General features: G+C 44.2%; 3 protein-coding genes across 3 annotated transcripts; 1 reads left to right on the forward strand and 2 right to left on the reverse strand.

Annotated features, from left to right (window-relative positions):
- Window positions 1–839: 839 nt before the first annotated feature.
- LOC128252821 (uncharacterized) lies at window positions 840–2,408 on the reverse strand. The gene has a single exon (XM_052980915.1). The coding sequence runs from the start codon at window positions 2,227–2,229 to the stop codon at window positions 1,978–1,980; it is 252 nt and encodes an 83-aa protein (XP_052836875.1). The 5' UTR covers window positions 2,230–2,408; the 3' UTR covers window positions 840–1,977.
- Window positions 2,409–6,958: 4,550 nt separating this feature from the next.
- LOC128252817 (allatostatin-A) lies at window positions 6,959–12,212 on the forward strand. The gene is made up of 3 exons (XM_052980911.1): window positions 6,959–7,166; window positions 10,566–11,027; window positions 11,408–12,212. Exons 2-3 carry the CDS (start codon window positions 10,622–10,624, stop codon window positions 11,476–11,478), a joined length of 477 nt encoding a protein of 158 aa, XP_052836871.1. The 5' UTR covers window positions 6,959–7,166; window positions 10,566–10,621; the 3' UTR covers window positions 11,479–12,212.
- A 118-nt stretch (window positions 12,213–12,330) lies between these two features.
- On the reverse strand, window positions 12,331–19,283 carry LOC128252798 (protein abnormal spindle). Its single transcript, XM_052980847.1, has 6 exons — window positions 19,063–19,283; window positions 18,820–18,996; window positions 18,537–18,749; window positions 13,600–18,466; window positions 13,230–13,531; window positions 12,331–12,737 (listed from the first exon to the last, which is right to left on the reverse strand). Exons 1-6 carry the CDS (start codon window positions 19,075–19,077, stop codon window positions 12,462–12,464), a joined length of 5,850 nt encoding a protein of 1,949 aa, XP_052836807.1. The 5' UTR covers window positions 19,078–19,283; the 3' UTR covers window positions 12,331–12,461.
- Between the last annotated feature and the right edge of the window lie 578 nt (window positions 19,284–19,861).

Consider the following 19,861-nt stretch of genomic DNA (forward strand, 5'->3'; position numbering starts at 1 on the left):
ATTACCATGAAACTTTAAATTGTACATATCATTAAAATTTTGTTTTAAATAGAATCTAACATTCTTAAAAGCTGGCTTTAACTTTCCTATAGTTATATTGACAATTCAAATCCAAGGTTTACATCATAAAATCAGTAAAATATTGTTTGAGCTATGAGCCTCGTACCCCCTGAAAGTGTACAAAAAAGAGGCCCAAAACATCTCTGACTTTGATCCACTAAGCGACGTTCCAGGGGAGAGGCGTGGCGAGGGGGCGGCGTGGGCGTCAAGTGGAAACGAAATGAACCGCCATTTGGGTCCGCCGATGACGACAGCTGAGTGCCCGGTAGCGACTCTGCTTTCCGAGTTATACAGCAGCAGTTCGAGACTGGGTCACTGTTACGAGCGTATAAGAACCAGCGAGTGTTCTCCGCTCACGCACACACATTCAAACAAAACAAAAAAAAACCGAAAACAGAAAGAAAAAAACCCGGAGTGCTTCATAATTAGAAGAGAGAAGGCGATAAAGAGTGCGAGACGGCGGCAGAATACGAAAAGAATCGCTGGAATAATATAATACACGAGGTTAGGTTGCCTTTGGGTCCGACTTTTCGCCTTCTGGCCGGAGACTTCGCTTTCGTTTCGCATATTTTACGTTTACGCTTACGTTTCCCCTTTGCTTTATTGTAATTTATAATTTATTTGAATGTTGTTGTCTGCTTCTTGTTTCGTTTCTTACTTTCACACGATGAAAAAGGTTTGCCCCCGCCCACTCAACGAACGGTATCTACAGTCCATTGTTCGAGTAATTGAAATCGCCAATCTGCAGAGGCCCCCAAAGTTTTGGATTTCGTTTTCAGTTTTCAGCTTATTCAGTTTATTAAAAGTTCGATTTTTATTCGCCTTTGTTGGGGATTAGCTCTATAAATAGATGTACAAGTAGACATACATTTTAATATTATTTTTAATAGGTATAATAAACATATTGTAGATGCTTCGCTTGCGCTCTCTCGAAACATTCGCCATTTACAGCTACAGCACTTCAATTGAGCTTCAATTTGCGATTAAATTTATTTCGCTTCCATTTTAGTACAAATCACTTGAGCAAACACCATCCCATTTGGAGGAATAATTTTAAGTTTCGTCTCTTCGTGCGGCATATACAATATGATTATTAAAAGTAATAACAGTAGTAGGGGTATTAAAGATTAGACATAGGTGTAGCTATATTTATATGGTTTACATGGATATGGGGGTGTGTGTGGCTTACGTGCCTTGCGTTTTGAGCTGCAGAGAAGCACCTGGAAGACTCCAGACTCGCAGCCCAAAACTCGCAGAGCGCGTAAACAACAAAACAAAATTAAACAACATTGTAGAATGAGTGAGTGTATGCGTGTGTGCACTTACAAAATAAAACAAACTTAAGGCTAACCGTGTGTTTGTGTTTTTGTTGTGTATAGCTAAGGTATTGCACTAAGTAGATTATGTATAAATATATGTAATAAACAATTTACATTGAATTATAGAGTTCCGCTGAAGCTTACAGGAGATAGAGATAGAGAGAGAGAGAGTTAGAGATAGTGTGGCAGACAAAAAAAGAGTATAAATATGTGATGTACTTGTTTTTTTTTGTTGGTTTTTGGATATTTTTTTGAGAAGGAATGTAGTTACACAGATTGCCCCGTCCCCTGCCAACACTTTGAAGCCTCTAACGTGATCCAGGGACCACCCATTTGAGTCATCAGTGACCAAACGATTCGAACTACTTGGATTACTTTTAGAATCTTGCAAGTTGCGGGATTCCTTTATGACAAAAGTAAATCACCTGGCTCGCGAGTTTTTTACGATAAGTCCAGAATTCCTTCCGTTCAATCCAAATCTCCTTGTTATCCTTCTTCTTCCGATCAGCCAGAGATCCCCCGCCGACAACCCACAGCACAGCACTCGACCGCTCCAGCGGCCGTTCGTTCGGCCCCGCTCCGCCCCCTCCCCACCCCATCAGTTGCGCCGCTCGCCCGCTCGTGCCGCCGCTGCCTGCCGCTGCTGCTGCTGCTCCTTGTCGCGTAGCTCCTTGATGGCGCCCACCGTGCCGAACATCACCTTGGCCGTCAGCTGGGCCCGCGGCGGACCGCCGGACTTGCCGCTGGTGGCCGCCTCGCGGTCCAACGAGGCATTTGCATTGGCGTAGGCGTTCGTGTACGAGACGTAGTTGTTGTTGAGGTCGCGACCGCAGCTGCACTGATGCGACATGTTGCACGTGATGATTTGTTGCTGTTGTTTACGGGGTAGTCCGCTTTTTATATATTCAACGATATATTCGGCGTGGCGTGGAGTGGCGTGTGGAGCAGTTGATCCGCTTGCGGTTGTTTGCCAATTGATCGCGCCTCGCAGTCGCTCACACTTTCACAGACTCACTAGAACTAATTTCGAAAAGCTGTGGTGTTGTTTTTGTGGCCAAGCCTCGATCGGCAGCGCAGCGGCAGCGACGTCGTCGTCGGCGTCGCCAGCGATGAGCGGAGAGAGAGCCCCCAGCCCCAAGCCAAAAAAAGAGCGCTGCGATCAGCAGCTGTTGAGGGAGAGCAGAGCGGGCTGCAGACGTCGATGCTGCTGCAAACTTTGCTGCAGTGAAATGATAAATTTCTCTACACAATAAAAAAAATTCGGCTTGAAATGAAATGTGTGCAGTAGAAATTCCATTACAACGAACTGTTGTTTGACACATAAAAACATTTTTAATCGGAGTGCCACAATTACTTCTAAGCCTCTTCAAAAGGTGTCTTAAATAAAACATGGAATTTTGACATTCAGCAATTATACGTAGGACTTCCGAATTAAAGTCTTAAGTTTTAAGGGTTTACAAACCTCATGAAATTTCTTAGGTAATTATTTTAAATGTTTAAATAGTTAACCTTAAGTTGAGGATGATTCTGAAGCACTATAACTTGATTTTTTCATAATGAGATGAGTTTTATTTTAAGCTAAATAGTATCCTCTTCTGTTGGTATTTGAATATATAAATGATTTAACATTACAAATCATCAAAATTAACTTTGTTTTCTGTGCACCCCCTGCAGCTGATCGTGGCTCTCTGTACAGTCGCTGCCTCTGCTGCAGTCGGCGTCGCTGACGCTGGTTTTGGGAGAGCTTTCTTGATTGCAGCAAAAGAGTGTTGTTGTGTTGTTTCTAATGCCTTTCCCCTCACACCCCCTCTCAAATTGACGACGCTGCGCTTGTGTAATCTTTACGCCGTCTCTGTATGTATTTCTTTTTTTTTTTTTTTTTTCTTATTTCTCTTTCGGTGGAGCTTTGTTTTTGTTGTAGTTTTACTCATAACAATTTGCGAATTCCACTGGCACGCTCGCAACAACAACAACAACAACAAAAGCAGCAAGTGAAAATCACTAAGCAATGCAGCGACTCACCTGTTTATTGTTGTTGCTGGCATTCATTAAGTTTCATTCACCTTTCGCAGCAGACTTTATATTGTAAGTTTGTCTGGTTGTTCAGCATTTTTTTTTGTCGGTCTTACTTTTTCGTAATTAAATGCTAAGTGGTAAAAGCCATTAAAGAGCAAAAGGAAATGCCTTTCTAACAGCCTGAACCTGACCCAAAAGAACCAACCAAAAGAATTTTATACTGGAGAGAGCAAAGAAAACAGCAAAAGAGACAAGCAAACGCATTCGCTTTCGATCGATCGTCACTTTCCTCGGACAGAAGCAGAAGAAGCAGAAGACTCGCACTACCAGTTTTCTCCAAGAACCAAAAAGTCACGGTGACCCATATAACACTATATAACACCTCAGTGCGCTGCTGACGTCAGCAGAGCGAAAGAGGGAAAGAGAGAACTGGAGAGAGAGAGAGTACAGAACAGAGAACGGGCGAAAGAGAAAGAGTACTACTCCACACCGATCGAAAAGAAAGCGAAAAAAGAAATTTCAATGCAGCGAAGCGTAGAATGGAGAACGTATGTTTGTTTGTGCTTGAAGTGCCAGCAAACAAACAAACACAATCACACACAGGTGATCGTTTGCTCACCCACTTATGTAGAAAAGTGTGTCATCGAGTGAGAGAGAAAGAGAGAGGAAGAGCAGAAGCTGTAGCAGAAGAGAGAGTAACATTCTTTAACGACTTTACTATACAACTCTATGTACGAATGTATTGCAATTACTTACAGATGTATACATACATACATATGTGTATTTAGCAAGAGTCAACAGTTGTGGCTAAAATAATAGTGCTAATCAGAACTTAGAAAACTTAGATCTTAGAAAAGCTGATAGCAAGGCCTTCCAAAATAAGGAACACTAAAAGGAAAATTTTATAGGTTTTTGTGTGTTAATTTACCTGTAACACTAAAATTTTAAAAAAGTACCAACAAAAAAGTTTTCGTTACAAAATAATTTAAGTATAGATAGTCACTTTGATTTTCAATAGCTATAAGTCTATATACAAAAACAAATTGCTAAAGAAAAAATAATAAAATATGATAGTAAAAAGTTTTCTCCAGAGGACAGGTGCTGAGCGTTGTGTAAGAAATTTATCTCTAATGGAAATTTATCTCTAGAGGAAAGTGGGTGGGTGGCTTGGAAGTACCCAAAATTGCATAGATTTGTACTCAAAAGTGATTTGCCAGAAGACCGTAAACCAAGTCGACTTTCGAATTAGCTGGGCTGACTCTGGCCGACTCCTAATTATAAATGCATATTTATGCCGCCAGTTAGTGGCTTCTACTTGCCGGTGCCATTGTTGCTGGCCAAGTTGCTGATATCTGACGCCACATAAGTTCATCTGGATCTCAAGTGCACATTGCACTGCGTTTTTCTCATGCGCAGAATCAATTAAAAGAGATGAAAAAACCTCAACGAAAAAAAACTTGTTGTGGGAAAAATCTCCGAAAACCTACATAAGAATCGTGATTTTCCATTTTTTTATTGTTGTTTTGGGTTTTTGTATTTTGTATTTTTTCCGTTGCTCTAACAACTACGAAAATGTTTTCTCGGTTATTTTTATGTTTTCGCTTATGCATTTTTTCGGTGGGAAGTTAGTATCGTATCGTATCGTACCGCTGTGTGTGGAGTAGGTGTGGGCTAAACTGGTTGGTTAAGCCAACTGCAGGTTTAATTTTGTGTCTTTGTTTTGCCTTATTTTGCCTACCGCCGCCGGTCCGCGATGATGATTTATAGCTGAACTTGTCTTCTGCAAAAGCGGGGCCAGAAATCGAATCGAGTCACATATGTATCCTCCTTCTGGCCATGTCCATATGCACATAGCACATGGCCCAATCCGCATGCCAGATGCCAGCTGCCAAACAAAAACACCCAAATGAGCTGCTTGGCCTGTGATTAGACCGCTGGGAAATTTATTAACCTGTTCCGGTGCGATGACGCGGCAGGCCACGCTTTGGCCATGTTTTGGTGTTACAGGCCATGTCACTAGGCCCTCTTATCATTCTGATTTATGATCGATCGCCCGTGGTGAGTATGAAACGCACGCGCTGTTAAATAAAGTCAAATTCATATAGCCGAATCCGTATAGCCATTTCACCCAGTTGCAGCTGCAGTTTTCTGGCCAAGGTATTGGTTTTTTAGGAACTTAATGCCCGACTAATGGCCACTGACGTCAAGACCACAATTAGCCGCTGTTATTACGCAGAAAGCCATAAAACCGTATAAATTTCTAGGACAAATTGTAATAGCGCCACAAATCTCAATGCAATTTCGGTGAGTCCCCTCGCGTTCACGCTGTGCCAAATAGCATTGCGTATACGTCCCGTGTTCTGCAGACCATTTTTAGCCATATTCTTGAGGGGGTGGTGGCTGGCCAATCAATGTGTATATTTTCTCCATATTTTCCAATTAGCAATTGATTTTTGCTTTTATTTGTAATTAAACTATTTACAACTAAGCATCATCTCAGCGGGATTTCGTTGGGTAATGGTTATTTTCCCAGCTCATTTGACCTACCATCTGGGTAATTGCCTGGAATGCATCAGAACGTAAGCTTATTAATTAGAAATAAAGCAAAAGTACCACGAAGCGGAAAGTAAATAAATAGTACTAAGTAATCCCTTGGTATTTAAAAGTTGCCTTGGTATTGATAAGCTATAAGATTAATAAAACAATTTTATTAAAGAGAGGAAGGAGTCATAGCTTTTTAGCATATAAAGTTATATATATATATATATATATATATATATATATATAGGTATATATATAGGTATATATATTTTTTTTTTCAACCCTTCTAAACGATCAACAGATTAAGCCCCAATACAAATTTCTTGCAAAATCGACAAAGTGCGTCGAATTGGTCTAAGCCAAATATGTGTGTAACTCGCAAAGAAAGCATGGCAAATGTGGCAGCAGGACAAATGTTAAAAGTTATGCGTTCTTGGCCCAAGGCAGCTAGATGCTGGCATTCCGCATAAAATTCCTTGACGTTTCGCTTTTAAAATGTTACAGCCGAAGAAGGGGTTGCATGTCATTTGAGTTGTCACTTGTGTTCTAAGGATTCCCCACAAAGTGGGGCCAAAGGCAAGTGTCTTGCATTTGAGTAATGCGCGCCCAGTCAGCTGGCAACTTTCCATTGAAATGAGAAATAGTTGGGCATACACTTGGTGGGTGTCTGGGCATCTCCTAATGAACCTCAACATCACATTCATCATACGCACCGTTGGCTAGCATATATGCAGCGGCGCATCCTCGAGTTTCAGGTTTGGCTTACCATCTTAGAATTATCTCGACTTCGGTTATACTATCGTCTTGGCTTGGCTTTTCCGGAAAAGCCGCATGGCCATGGCCACTTGTTACATCCTTGGGCGCAAATGCCGCCCCAAAATGCCACCCCTCGTTCGTGGTGAGTATTCGAGGAAAAACTCAACACACATTGTTGTCGTCACTTCTTGCGGCTGTCGTGTGGGTGGTTCGTTGAGGGCGCGCAAATCGCTCATATAAGAGGCCGAGCGCCAGCGGATGCGGATTCAAAACTTTACCGACATTTGATCTGTCAACGTGCCACAGGAGCAGCAGCAGGCGAACAACTCCGCGGAAGCTCTAAAACCTACAATTTGTACCGCGTATCCTGTATCACAGAGTGCCATTCCCCGAATCGAAAAAGTTGCAAAAGTTGCATCGCGATTTTTGTGCATCCCGGTGTGTGAGTTTTCCCAGCGGCTTTTGCATCTCGCTGTAAGTTGTGAATATAAATGTATATTTATATTATTACGAGTTATTTAAGTGAAAGGTTGCGTATACTTGTAATTTTTATTTTAAAACATGTCCTTTTGAAACGAATAATATTTTAAATGAGTAGCGGTTTTCACAGCTAGTAATTTGTAACTGCTAACAGTTACAGCTTAAACTTCCAAAAAATTTGGATTTTGTGCAATTTGAAAACATCAGAAACAGAATTAACCTACAAAATTTGTATAAATCTCATTTAAATTATAAAACAGTGAACTAAATAAAATTGGTCTTGATTTACTACTCAGATAAATTGTTGTTATGTATACCTTTTCGAATTTTTTACTTTCCTTTAGAAACAAATAATTTTTGCTGAAGACATTTCAATAAATATTGCTAAGCCGTTTGCAAAAAAAATAGTTCCCTTAAAATTCCGTCAAATAGTATTGTTACAAGTAAAAATAGGCCCTAAGAGTCAATCACCATACTTCCCCCAAAATATTTTCGCATTTTTAAATATAGTCTCCAAAACACAATCAGCACATTTGCCCCAAAAAGTATGCCAGAAAAACGCAATGCAATTTGTATTCGTTTTTGATCTAACGAAAAAGCATCGAATTCAATTCATTTTCAATCGCTTAGCGAGGAGACAAGACCAAATTTGATTATATAAAATGCCTCTAGCAACAATTGACATATGGCAACCGAGTCTAAATCAGCAACTCGCAGCCAAATCGTTCAGAATCGTAGAGAATTGTAGAGAAGACAAAAGACAAGCCTCAATCAAATTGTAATTAAATAAATAACAAGGCGCCTGAGAGCAGAAAAAATGGGATCACACATGGCAAAGCCCAAAAGCCAAGGACGAGAATATTAAATAAACAAATCGGAGGACAATTGTTGATTGATGTTGGGGCAAGTTCTGGGCTGGTCTCCGGATGGATGATGGGAATCGGGATGGGAATGGGATTGGGACTGGGGCATTTGCTCTGGGGTCATTTGCAATGTTTATTCGCAGAATTGATACACATGTCGAATTAAAGAAAAACAAGATAGTGGATGGGACAGAAAAAAAGGGGCTGACCCTTGTAGCCTTGTGTCATCTCGAAACAAAACAAAGAGTCGAAGGGCAATGAGGTCCCGGCTTTTTATTGCCTAACCGCCATAAATTGGCGCAAAGAAGTTAGCCACTTCATTACCTGAACGTAACTTAATTAGGGGAGCTTAGGGAAGGTAAGGGTGTGTTGCCCCCTGGCAGGTCTTTCAATTTAAAAAAGCGTTTCAATTGCACGCAGCTAATTTTTGCTCATTTTGAGGTTCAGCTTTTTGGCTCCACCTGAGGGATCTGTCGGTCGTAATTTGCCACATCAGCTGAAATTGCTTTGCACGGCAAAAGCTGAGAATTTGTTTATATCCTTTGGCTTCGGTGTTCTGTGTTTTGCCCTTTGCTTGTATCCCTTCGCTTTGAAAAAGTTTTCCAACTTAATTAGACGACCATCTTGGGCGCTCCTTTGAATTTCCGTTGCATTTTGCGTTGGGCGGTCAAAACTAATCGCCGCTGCGGATATGAGAAAAGAGAAAATCCCAGTGGAGCAGAAGAAATGAGCTATGGCCAAAAGTGGCGTAAATTCATAAACAGATAATGCGTGAATCTCATTTGCGAGTAGCGACCAAGGGCATGCAGCTGTAGCTCGGGCAACAAACAAGATTTTATTGCACAAATGGAAATAATAATAGTGAAAGGTGTTGACACTTTTCACAAAACTTGTTTTGCCCCCATCAGATTTACGATTGCTGCTCGTCCTCCTTTTCATTGTTTTTGCTTGTGTTTGTGTTTCTGTTCGCCGTGTTGCGGTTGATAAAGTCTAACAAATGTGACGATTTTCCGCCTATTATCTCGTGGCCATAGCCTTTTGCAGCCGGGGAGCTTTTATTGTGCTGCGTGGAAAATGCACAGCTGCCATCCAGAGTGCTGCCATTGTAAATCAAACACGGAGCTTGGAAAGGGGCCTTGCATGCCTTTTGCGGTCTGTTTGGTGAACCTGTTGCATGATTTGTGGCGCTGTTGCACATGCACCCCGAGTTTATGAATTTATCACTGACCACGGTGCGTATGCGCAACATTTTGTGCCCCAGCGCATAGCGCTTCGATTAATTGATTTGGCCAGTGTTTGCACATAATTATGGGCGCCAACGAAGTCTCAAACAAACTAAGCCTTTTTAAGACTCTGATTGTAATTGTAATAGAAAATTGTGAGAAAAGTTAATTTGCCTAGCCAAACAGTACGAAAGTTGGAGACAGTGTGGGTTTTATTGTATGTGCTCTTAAGCTGCCAAGTTTTCTGGCGGAAATGCAACCACATTCCACACTTTCAATTGATGGCACTGAAATCTCCACAATAGCTTTGATGATTGCCACTGACTGGCACTGCCATTCCGCTAATGGAATGCTGCGTAAAGGACTTTCATTTCACGTCTCGACTGGCTTTAATTTTTGGGTAATTGTCTTGCCACAATTAGTGGCATCTGCGGCGGGAACTAAGCCACTCGTTTCGCGGATCAAGTTCTGGTTTTACGACCCGACCTGCAAGGCCAGCAGAAAAGAAAACCCGTCGCGTCTGCTGCAATTCGACCAAAGACCAAAGACCTTCCGGCTGCCATCAAACTTTTTGGCTACATTTTTAAGCGTTCTGCAGCCCATTTTTATTCCCCTGTTATTTTCACTTTTGTTTTTTTTTTGTTTGCGCTATTGCCAGGCTGTCAACGCGTCGACATTTGTTGCCGTTGACAATTTTGTGTTTGGACCAAATTCCTCAACGATTGTTTGTTTCTTTACTTTGCATAAATATGCGAAATAAACGAAGGCACACATTAACGAAGGTATAGGGGCACACATTAGGGGTGTTAGATTTGTCTATTTTATTAAATTAAAATCTTGGTTACAAAACAGAAATTAAGTTTGGGTCCTTTTTTTAAGACTTATTGCTGAGCGTAAAAAATCATTTTCTTTATAAATACCTTAAAATACATTTTTAATTTTGCTATCTACATTTTTCGAAAGGTTGATAAAATTTTTCTGTTTCAAATATTTCGTATATAAAACTTTGTTAACATATTTACTTTTCACTCATATAATGGCCTTGGTAACTTAATGAAATAGACGGATTATTGGATTAAAATGAATAGAAAAATAAAATCTTAAGGATGGCAAATGTTTCACTATCTCGTACTTCGATTTGGTTAATCATTAAACTGAACCACCCTAATTTTTGCGTATCCATGTTTGCAAACGGCGACAAGTGTCGCCGCAAAGTATGCAACGCTTTGGCACACAGAGAACTGGGAAGCTAGGCGCTTAAAATTCTATTCGTCGCCTGCTCACTTTGTCTTTTTTCATTTTTGCAGCAGCGGCTACAGCGACAGACGTGCCACGCCCCTCACCCTCCCCCACCGACATCACAATGAACTCCCTTCACGCCCACCTCCTGCTCCTAGCCGTTTGCTGTGTCGGCTACATTGCCAGTTCGCCGGTTATTGGCCAGGATCAACGTAGTCCTTCGCTGGGCGACAGCGATGCCGATGTCCTGCTGGCCGCCGACGAGATGGGCAACGACAACGGCGGCGGCGGGGACAACATTGACAAGCGGGTTGAGCGGTACGCCTTCGGGCTGGGCCGCCGGGCCTATATGTACACGAACGGAGGAGCCGGCATGAAGCGCCTGCCAGTCTACAACTTCGGCCTGGGCAAGCGCTCCCGGCCCTACTCCTTTGGCCTGGGCAAGCGGAGCGACTACGACTACGACCAGGACAACGAGATCGACTACAGGGTGCCGCCAGCAGCGAACTATTTGGCAGCCGAGCGTGGAGGTGAGTCAACTCCACAACAAAATGACGTAAAATATGTTAAACAATTGAGAGAAATTATTTCTTAATTTTTTTCCAACATTTTTAAATATTTTGTTTTATAATTCATAGTTTTATGAAATATCAACAAAGTAAAACAATGGTCAAACCGGAATCTGAACTAAAAGGAACCACGTCTCAGTGGTTAAAATATCATCCTAGTAATCTATAGTATGAGTTTAAAATTTTAAATTTAGTTGACATTTTTATGACACTTAACTGATAATCTAAATATTTTGTAGAACATTTTATTATATAAAATTAGATTGATGACCACATATGCTATTTTTTTTGTGTGTACTTTCTGAACCTAACACATGTCCTTTTGATTCTCGGACTTACAGTGCGACCTGGCCGACAGAACAAGCGAACGACGCGTCCGCAGCCCTTCAACTTTGGCCTAGGTAGGCGTTAAGTTAGCCCAGGACTAATCTTTGATCAGATGGCGCACTAATCCAAATCCAGCCGTGTGCCATTTGTCAAGAGGAACCCATTCTACCTAAAATTATCAAAGAAGTACTTGCTAAAAGCTCTCAGACTCTTCTACAAACTTAAATCACATCCAGGAGCCAATCTAAATGTCTTGGAATCCAAATGATTTCTTTGCACGCCCCTCGTCCTTTTAAATTCTAATGAGAAATCGCTATTTTTAGTTTTTAAAATCGAGACCTTTAACGGCAGCCTCCAATATAAAATTGCGAAAAATACCAAAAAAAAATGAAGTAACATATTGCAAATGAAACTGTCGTATGCAATTATCAAAAAAAGGAAACACATAAAATGTTATACGAATCTATTATATATGCATATTCAATCCAATTTACAGTACTCCATATATGTACATTTTAAAGGGGCATTAAATAATATACACGCGGATTTAAACATATATGTATAAACTTGGGGCAATCTCTCTCAAAAAGAGCGACTCGAGTGGCATTCGTTGTGGTCGCAATCGGAGGAGCACGAATATTGGGTAAACTACTGCATACTGCATTCTGCATCTGCATACTAATATCGATGTAACTAAGTGTTTGAGCAAAGTGATTACTAATTTAACTATATAATTACAAAAACATGTAATTGTTTTGTGAATACATGCATACCTACCCAAATAAACATAGGCGCAGCAAAATTGCGCAAGCAAATCCAGTTTATCGTGACTTTGAAATATCTTCTTTATTTTGTGGTTTCTGGTAAAAACAATAATCTTCTTTTTGTTACTAAACTATCAGTTACAGCATATAGTTAAACTCTTATTTTACATCGTGAGTGACTTACTTCTATATATTCGATTGTCTCGGTAAAACTAGCCTGGTCTAACAATTTATCTTAATATTTTAAACACACAACACAGAAACGTTTCAAACATTTAACATTTAGCGATGAATCTAACTAGAACTAGAACATGTCGATCTCCAGCTTGCACAGAATTGTGTCGAAGGCGAACACGGAGGACACGAAAGTGTAGGGACTGTAGCGGATGATGCCGAAGTCCGGCTCCAAGCTGGGCAGGGCACTTGGCGTGAAGATCATCTTTTGGGTCTGATGACGTCCTGTTGAGGTGGGCGGAGGCTTCCGGGCGTTCTGCTTCATCTTCTCCTTGCGGGCCACCAGTTTCTTAGTCTCGCGCACCATGTAGATGGCCTCTGAATTGGTCATAAAGTCATGAATGATCTGAAAAGTGATTCAAGTTATGAGTTAGTTTAACTAATATTCTATAAATACTAGATGTACAATTTAAAGATTTACTAAAGTTTTAATCTTTTGCTTTTAAAATAGAGCTTTGGTTATAAGTTAAATTGGCCTTATAATTGCATTGAATAATTTGATTATCTGTTTTTTGTTTGGTAAGTTTCGAATTCTATTCTTAATATTGTTTTTAAATATTAATATACATCTTTAACCGATTATTGGAAGGCATAATTTCACCCAAACTATTTTTTTGTTAATTATTATATTGGCATTGTATTTTGAAAAGATTTTATCTATAGTATGACTATCTTTGATTTTACTTGATAAATTATTATACTAATATTAAATAATTATATCGATTATATGAACAACATTAGAATACTTAAACTGATAATTGCAAGGCATAACTTCTCTTGAACTTTAAATATATTTATTAAAGTTTGGATCATAGTATTTTAGTTGAGATATATTTACCTTTCGCTTCTTTGGACAGTGGGCAAATACCCAAATTAGAGTGCACAGTGTGTTGAATATCTCGCTGTCCTTATCGCACCAGCGCAACAGCATCTGGGCAATGGTCACCAGGCCGCCCTCCTGGAACGTGTTAACCGTGGTGCTGTTGTAGCGGGCCAAATTCAGGATGATCCGGCTGCAGCGTTCGATGAGCTGCTTGTCCACCTCCGAACGAATGGCCTGCGCCATGATGCCATAGCAAAACGTGGACATGAACTCCGAGCACCACATCAGCAGATGTGGCACAGTGCGCGAAAGACGATCTAGGGGATTATAGAGCGGGGATTAGTTAAGTTGTTAGCTAATAATTAAACAAAAAGTAGATACTCACCCAATCTATTTAACACAGCCAGGGCATCGGAGGCAATGAAGCGTCCTCGTAGGAAGCGCACTGCCTCCTGGACTTTGCAGCGCACAGAGTTGACGGCCGTAGCCTCCGCGCGGAGCTGGATAATTCGCTTCCTGATGGCCAGAAGACCTTGGTGCCGCTGTCGTCGCCGCGTTTGATAGCCACGCCAGTAGCGCTGGATCACCTTGGCGGCGCGTTTCTGGCGGATTAGTTGCATCATCTCGGGCGTCATCAGGGCCTGGAAGCGTTTGCGAGCCATGTAGCCACGGGCTCGGGCCTGGAAGTGCGGAGTAGAGCGACGGAGGAGCTGGAAGCGATCACGTTGCTCCATCATCAGCCTTTTGCCTCTGAACTTCTGCTGCAGATGGATGGCCAGAGTACGCAGCTGTACAAACTCCTGACGCTCCTGTTTCATCCTCCGATTGGCCCGCAATCTGCGCTGCACCAGGATCACAGACGACCGGATTAGCAGGTAATCCCGTCGTGCTTTCAGCATGGCCTGGCGGGCACGGAAGCGGCGCTGCATGACCAAAGCTGCCCCCCGCTTCATCTCAAATTCCAGTCGTTGTTGCCGCATCTGCAGCGTACCTCTGATGAATGTCTGCAGGAGTCGCACCTTGCGGATGGTGTCCAGGAAGATTTGCCGTTGGCGACGAGCCTGCACTGTGGCCCGCCATTTCCGCTGAATGCTCAGGGAACTGAGTCGAATCCTGCGATAGCCCTCCTTGAGAAGTCGCGTTTCGCGCACACTTCGCCACCACTTTTGCAAATGGATGGCAGCCTGGCGTTGCGTTTGGAAGGCACCCATTTGCCTCCGCATTTCCAGCTTGCCGCGGAATCTTTGCTGCACTTTGATGATGGCTTCCCTTTGTTTTTGGTATAGAACCACCTTCTTTTGCATCTCTTTCTTAGCTCGATAGCTTCTCTGAATGGTATTAGCTGCCTGTTTTAACTGGTTAAAGTTCTTAAATGCCCTGATCATGGCCAATCGAGCTCTGTAATGCCTTTGCAGAGTTACAGCTGCCTGGCGGAGATCCAGGAATCTGCTCCTCTCCCTTTTCCTGAGCAAATGCCCACGCCAATGCATCTGCAGGCAGCTCACAGCAGCCTGAGTGCCTCGGTACTTGGCTCGCATGAACCTCATGGCCTTGTGGGCGTGGAATCTGCGCTGCAGCTTTATGGTCATTTCGCGTAGTGTTAGATATTCCTGCCGCTGCTTTCGCATTTCCATCAAAGCCCGTCGACGTTGCTGAATCACCAAAGCCGCCTTTCTCAGCTGGAGGTACTCGGCTCGCTGCTTGCGCATTTCCCGCTTGGCACGGTATTTGGTTTGGATGAAACTGGTGGTGGTTTGCAGCTGGAGGTAGTTCTTCTTTTCGCGACGCATCTGCAGAGTGGCTCGCCAGCGGCTCTGAACATTCAGAATGCACTGGCGGGCTTTTAGGTAGGCCTGGCGATCCTTAATCATCTGCTGCAGCAAACGGTAGCGTCTTTGGATGAGTTCGGTGGAGTGGCGGAGCTGCAGATACTTTTTCCTATCCTCACGCATTTTCCAGTTGCCTCTCAAGCGCTGCTGCAAACAGATAACACTCTTACGTAGTGATTGGTAGTTACAACGTTCAATTCTCATCCTAATTGTGGCTCTTCTGTGAGCCTGGAGTTTAAGAACGCTGGCGCGTAGTGCCAAAAAGTCAGATCGATGCTTTCTCATCAAGAGCTGTGCCCGCCAGCGTTGCTGCATCTTGATGGCTGAATATTTAAGCTGCTTAAACTCCTTGCGCTGCTTCATCATTTCCCAGTTGCATCTTATGCGGCGCTGCACAAAGATGATGAGCTCCCTTTGGCGCAGGAACTTCTTCCGCTGCATTTTGCCCGCTTGATGGCTACGCCATTGCATTTGAATGTAGCTGGCAGCTGCCTGTTGCTTTTGGGATCGCTGTAGTCGAGCTGTGGCCGCCGCCGCCAAAAGCTTCTTGGCGAACAGCCGACGTCGCCAGATTCGCTGCAGGAAGATGGCTGCTTGTCGGAGCTCCAGGAACCGTCGACGGCATTGCCTAGCCACTTGAATGGCCCTCCACCAACGCTGAATGGTGATGATGCTGTGATAGCTCTGGTACAACTGCTTCTGTGCCAGATAGCGACGTGTAAATTTCTGTAGAATGATGGCAGCCTGTGTGCGCTCTGCCCTGAACAACTTGGCATATTTCCTCATCTGGTGGCCACGGAACACGGCCTGAATGACTGTAGCAGCTCGATGTCTACGCATTAGCTCCTTGTGGCGAATGCGCCGCTGAATGACCACATAAAGCCAGCGGCGGCGCCACCATTTCTGTAGCACTGCGGCCGCCGCATGGAACTTGGGCGAGCGGAACTTGTAGATGATCTGCCAGAGCAGCGAGAGCGTCTTCTCGCGATGCCCGTCCACGATGTCCGGGGCGGAGATGTCGCCGCCCAGCTGGAATTTGGCCTCGCCAAGGGCCCCTAGAGCCAGCTTCACGTTGAAGATCCTCTGAAGGCGGGAAATGGCTGGGACCCTTAACTGCCGGGTGAGGTCATCGCGTAGTAGAATGACCTCCATGACCCGGGTCAACCTCACACCATCCCTCAAGTCCACAGCAAGGTTATTAAATGCATAGTCGAACTCGTCCAGGAAAGTCTGCCGATGCTGGAGGACATAGCCCAAGCGACGCAACTCCCGCGTAATGTCGCCAATGTTGGCCAGCAGCTCCGAGGAGAAGCGTAGGAGGATGTCCTTGGTCTCCTTGTGCGGGGACTTCTTCACAAACAGACAGGGGTTGTGTTTGACAATGCGCTTCTGCTTGGCCTGGTCGAGGAAGAGCAGGAGGAAGAGGATCTTCTGCAGCGAGTGCTTCTTGATGGTCTCCGCATACTCCTCGGTCAGTGTGTAGGCCTTGCTGTACCTCTGCTCCTCGAACTTGTTCCGGAACAAGCGATTGAGAATAAAGGTGCTGAGGCCCACAATGTCTCGGTTGGACTGCATTTGGATCTTCTCGCCGAAGACCACCTCCAGTCCCAGGCGCAGCCAGAGGGGATTGAAGCAGAGCAGCAGCTCCAGGATGGTGCGCTGCATGACCACATCCAAGTGGAGATTGCGATCGCTGCGGATGCGCAGAGCCTGCTTGTTGACATACACGGCCACTTTGGAGCAGGGCAGACGCATCTGCTCGCTGAAGAACAGCTCCACGGCTGCCTTGCGCAGCGTCTCCAGGCGGTATTTCGTCAGGTAGTTCATGGACTGTTCCTCCTTAGTCTGCGCCACCACCAGCTCCTTGTTGCGCACCTCGTTGAACAGCTTGCCCACGTCTATTTTGCTATTCAGGTCCGCATCCAGGTCGGCGGGTATGGAGACCAGAGCATTCAGCCACTTCTTAAAGTCTGTCTGATGCCGCTCCACAGCCTGCTCGTCCAGATACATCGTAGAGGCCAGGAAGGGATCCATGGTGGTGGTAGCCGCAAAGGGATCGGGGTTGATATACGTCTGCATATACAGCTCGGAGTCGTAGAGCTTGACGGGCGCTTGCACTCCCGCATCCCTGACCTTTCGCGGCGTGTTGGTCTTCTTCATCAGCGACATGGTCTGCGCCAGCTTGAACTTCTTGGACTGGGTGGAGGCGCTCCAGGCGTGGGCACTACTACTGCGGGCGGAGGCGTTGGCAGGCGCCGCACTCCTCGACATCAGAGTGGTGTCCTCCACACGTTGCTTCTTGGGCGGCGAGATGGCCATAGTCTCGTTGCGGTGCAGGGATTCATTGCTGGGTGCATCCGAAAAACTCAGCTCATGGGAGCGACGCTTCTGGGGATTGGCGTTTGGATTGAGCGATTTGCGGCCCACTTCGTGGAGATTAAAGCGACTGGACTGGGCGAGTATCTCATTTTGATTAAACAGAAGAAACTCCTGCTGACCAAGCAAGCTGGCCTCGCTGCTGCAGGAGCTATTCAAGTCCTTGTCCTTTGCTACCTGGTTCTGTTGCTCCTGGTAGTAGCGATTCTGTTCTATCGAACGTATCTTCATTTCATTTAGATTGGGCATCGAACCTTGGATGGCGAACTTTGTTTGCGGCGACAGCAGCGACAAATCCTTCATGGACTCAGAGTATTTGCGTAGCGGTGAGCCCACCAGCTTAATGTCCCTTTTAAGATCCTTTAGGGCGCCTTTACTTGACGTTCTGGGTGGGCTGGGTGGTCCCTCCTCCTCGCGAATGCAGGCCAAAGCTCGTGTTTGCGTGGTGGTTTTGTGTAGCGGAGTCTGCACCTGAGAGCAGTCCAAAGTGTCCAGGGAAAGGTTTATGGTCTCCGAATGCTTCACGTCAAAGGTTTTGTTAATTGCTGGCGGATCCTCTAGATCATCATCAGTGATCCTACGTGGTCGCATCTCGTTGGCACTTAGCTTTGCATTGCCTCCCAGCGTGGGAGTGGGCCAGGCAGCCAAATTGTCCGGCAAAATAAAAGCTGATCCCTTGCCCCTTATATCTGTGAGAGGTGTGAACCGTAGGTTGTCTATCACATCGAGTAGATTACCCGGTGTCATGGGACTGAGGTTCTCCTTGAGGCTGCGTGGCTGTGGCGATATGTAAACAGGCTCCTCTTCCTGCTTGTACACATTCTTTTCGGCCAGAGGAGCCTGGGCAGGATTTGGACGGGGCGCAGAACGTGCGGGAGCAGAAACTCGCCAGGACTGCTTGGTGTAGGCAGAAGGAGCTGCTCCTGCAGTAGACAGACGCTTCTTTTGCTGCGAAGCAGCGGTCAGCATGCTCTTCATTGTTTTCGCAGAGCCTGTCGGCGATTTCAGCTGCAGGGTCTTGCCGACGGTGGGAAATTTGCGAGTGTTCTTCAGGTAGAAAGGTAGGATTAAGGGTAAGTACTTAAGGCAGGGTGGAAATTGCAGTTTTTAAACGAACCTTGACCGGCTGGTTGCTCTTGGACTTGAGTATGATCATCACCTCCTTTCGAAAGTTGCGATTGTCTATGAGCTGCAGCGTTTCCTTGCAGGCCACCTCGATTTGGGGACTCCACACCAGCTCCATGGAAACCTCATCCCGGGCGGGCACCCTGTGCTCCAGCCACTCCAGGCTGAGATTGTGCTCCTCCCGAATGGCCTTCATTACCTTGACCTGCAAGGTTGTGTTTTCATTGATTTAACATGTGTTGGTTAGTTGCTAGGGAGTTAGTTAGCCCACTAACCTCGATGTCCTCGTCGCTGGGATTGAGGACGAGCACCTGGCGTCGGGCTGTCTTGGTTACCGGCACGTCCTCGAACTGCACAATGGCCTTGGCGGAGAAGGGAGCCATGACCACCAGGGCGGGCTCGCGTCCTTCGGCGCGCTTCTTTTGCTTGAGACGCGATGGCGTCACTGTGATCTGCAAATTCAGGGCATACACAGTTATTTCCAAGGAGTCCAAATCCAAATCAGAACTTCAACTAACCTCAAAGGCGCTCATTGCGACCGCTGGCCAAATACAGAAAACACTTGCACTAAACAAAAACGGGCACGCAGAAAAATCAGTGGCCCATCAACACAGCGACTAACTAAACACTTAACACAATTAACAAACAGCGATTAAACAAATTAGCGCGTCGCCCGTAATTTCCAGGGTTCAAATTAACATGAAGCGACGCCGTTATTTGAATGTTTGATTGCTGGCGCAAAGGTAGAGGTGGACTATGAACGATGATTTTACATCGATAGTTTTCCATCTCTTCGCTAACTATCGATAATGGGTCTCTGGAAAAGGCGGTGTAAGTATTCACTATTTATGGTTTAAGTACCCGCTTAATATCTTTAATACATAGGATTTTAAATTTGTTGCTTATAAAAATTGTGCTTATTAATAATTTACAATTAACTTAATTTGTTTGTTGGTAAGAAAACATTACATTTTAAGATTCTCCGTTGTGCAATACTACTTTTTCATAACAATGGTGTGATTAATGTTCAACGGTGAATGAAGAAGCGCGCACTTCAAATTTAAATGTACATATAAAAAATATAAGTGATATTAGGTGAGAAAGCTATAAAGTTTGTAAGTAAATAATAGGGCTTTACTAAACGAAATCCTCACGTTTTTTTGTATAACTATAAATCAATTCATCAAATTCTATAAGCCAAGCTACATAATAACAAAAATTTAAGCCTCATTTGAGTTAATTCGTTACAAATAAAATTCAAAATAATTTACTACAATTTCTATAATCAAACCAATTTAAGTTCAAGAACTCAATGCC

The sequence above is a fragment of the Drosophila gunungcola genome, chromosome 3R (genome assembly GCF_025200985.1).
Source record: "Drosophila gunungcola strain Sukarami chromosome 3R, Dgunungcola_SK_2, whole genome shotgun sequence".
NCBI classification, from domain to species: domain Eukaryota; kingdom Metazoa; phylum Arthropoda; class Insecta; order Diptera; family Drosophilidae; genus Drosophila; species Drosophila gunungcola.

Bases quoted from the DNA above. Each gene is read 5' to 3' on its own strand.
- LOC128252821 (XM_052980915.1), bottom strand. From the start codon at position 2,229: ATGTCGCATCAGTGCAGCTGCGGTCGCGACCTCAACAACAACTACGTC.
- LOC128252817 (XM_052980911.1), top strand. From the start codon at position 10,622: ATGAACTCCCTTCACGCCCACCTCCTGCTCCTAGCCGTTTGCTGTGTC. The intron at 11,028-11,407 runs GTGAGTCAACTC...TCGGACTTACAG, and splicing joins TTTGGCAGCCGAGCGTGGAG to TGCGACCTGGCCGACAGAAC.
- LOC128252798 (XM_052980847.1), bottom strand. The intron at 13,532-13,599 runs GTGAGTATCTAC...ATAATCCCCTAG, and splicing joins GGCTGTGTTAAATAGATTGG to ATCGTCTTTCGCGCACTGTG. The intron at 12,738-13,229 runs GTAAATATATCT...ATCACTTTTCAG, and splicing joins ACTGTCCAAAGAAGCGAAAG to ATCATTCATGACTTTATGAC.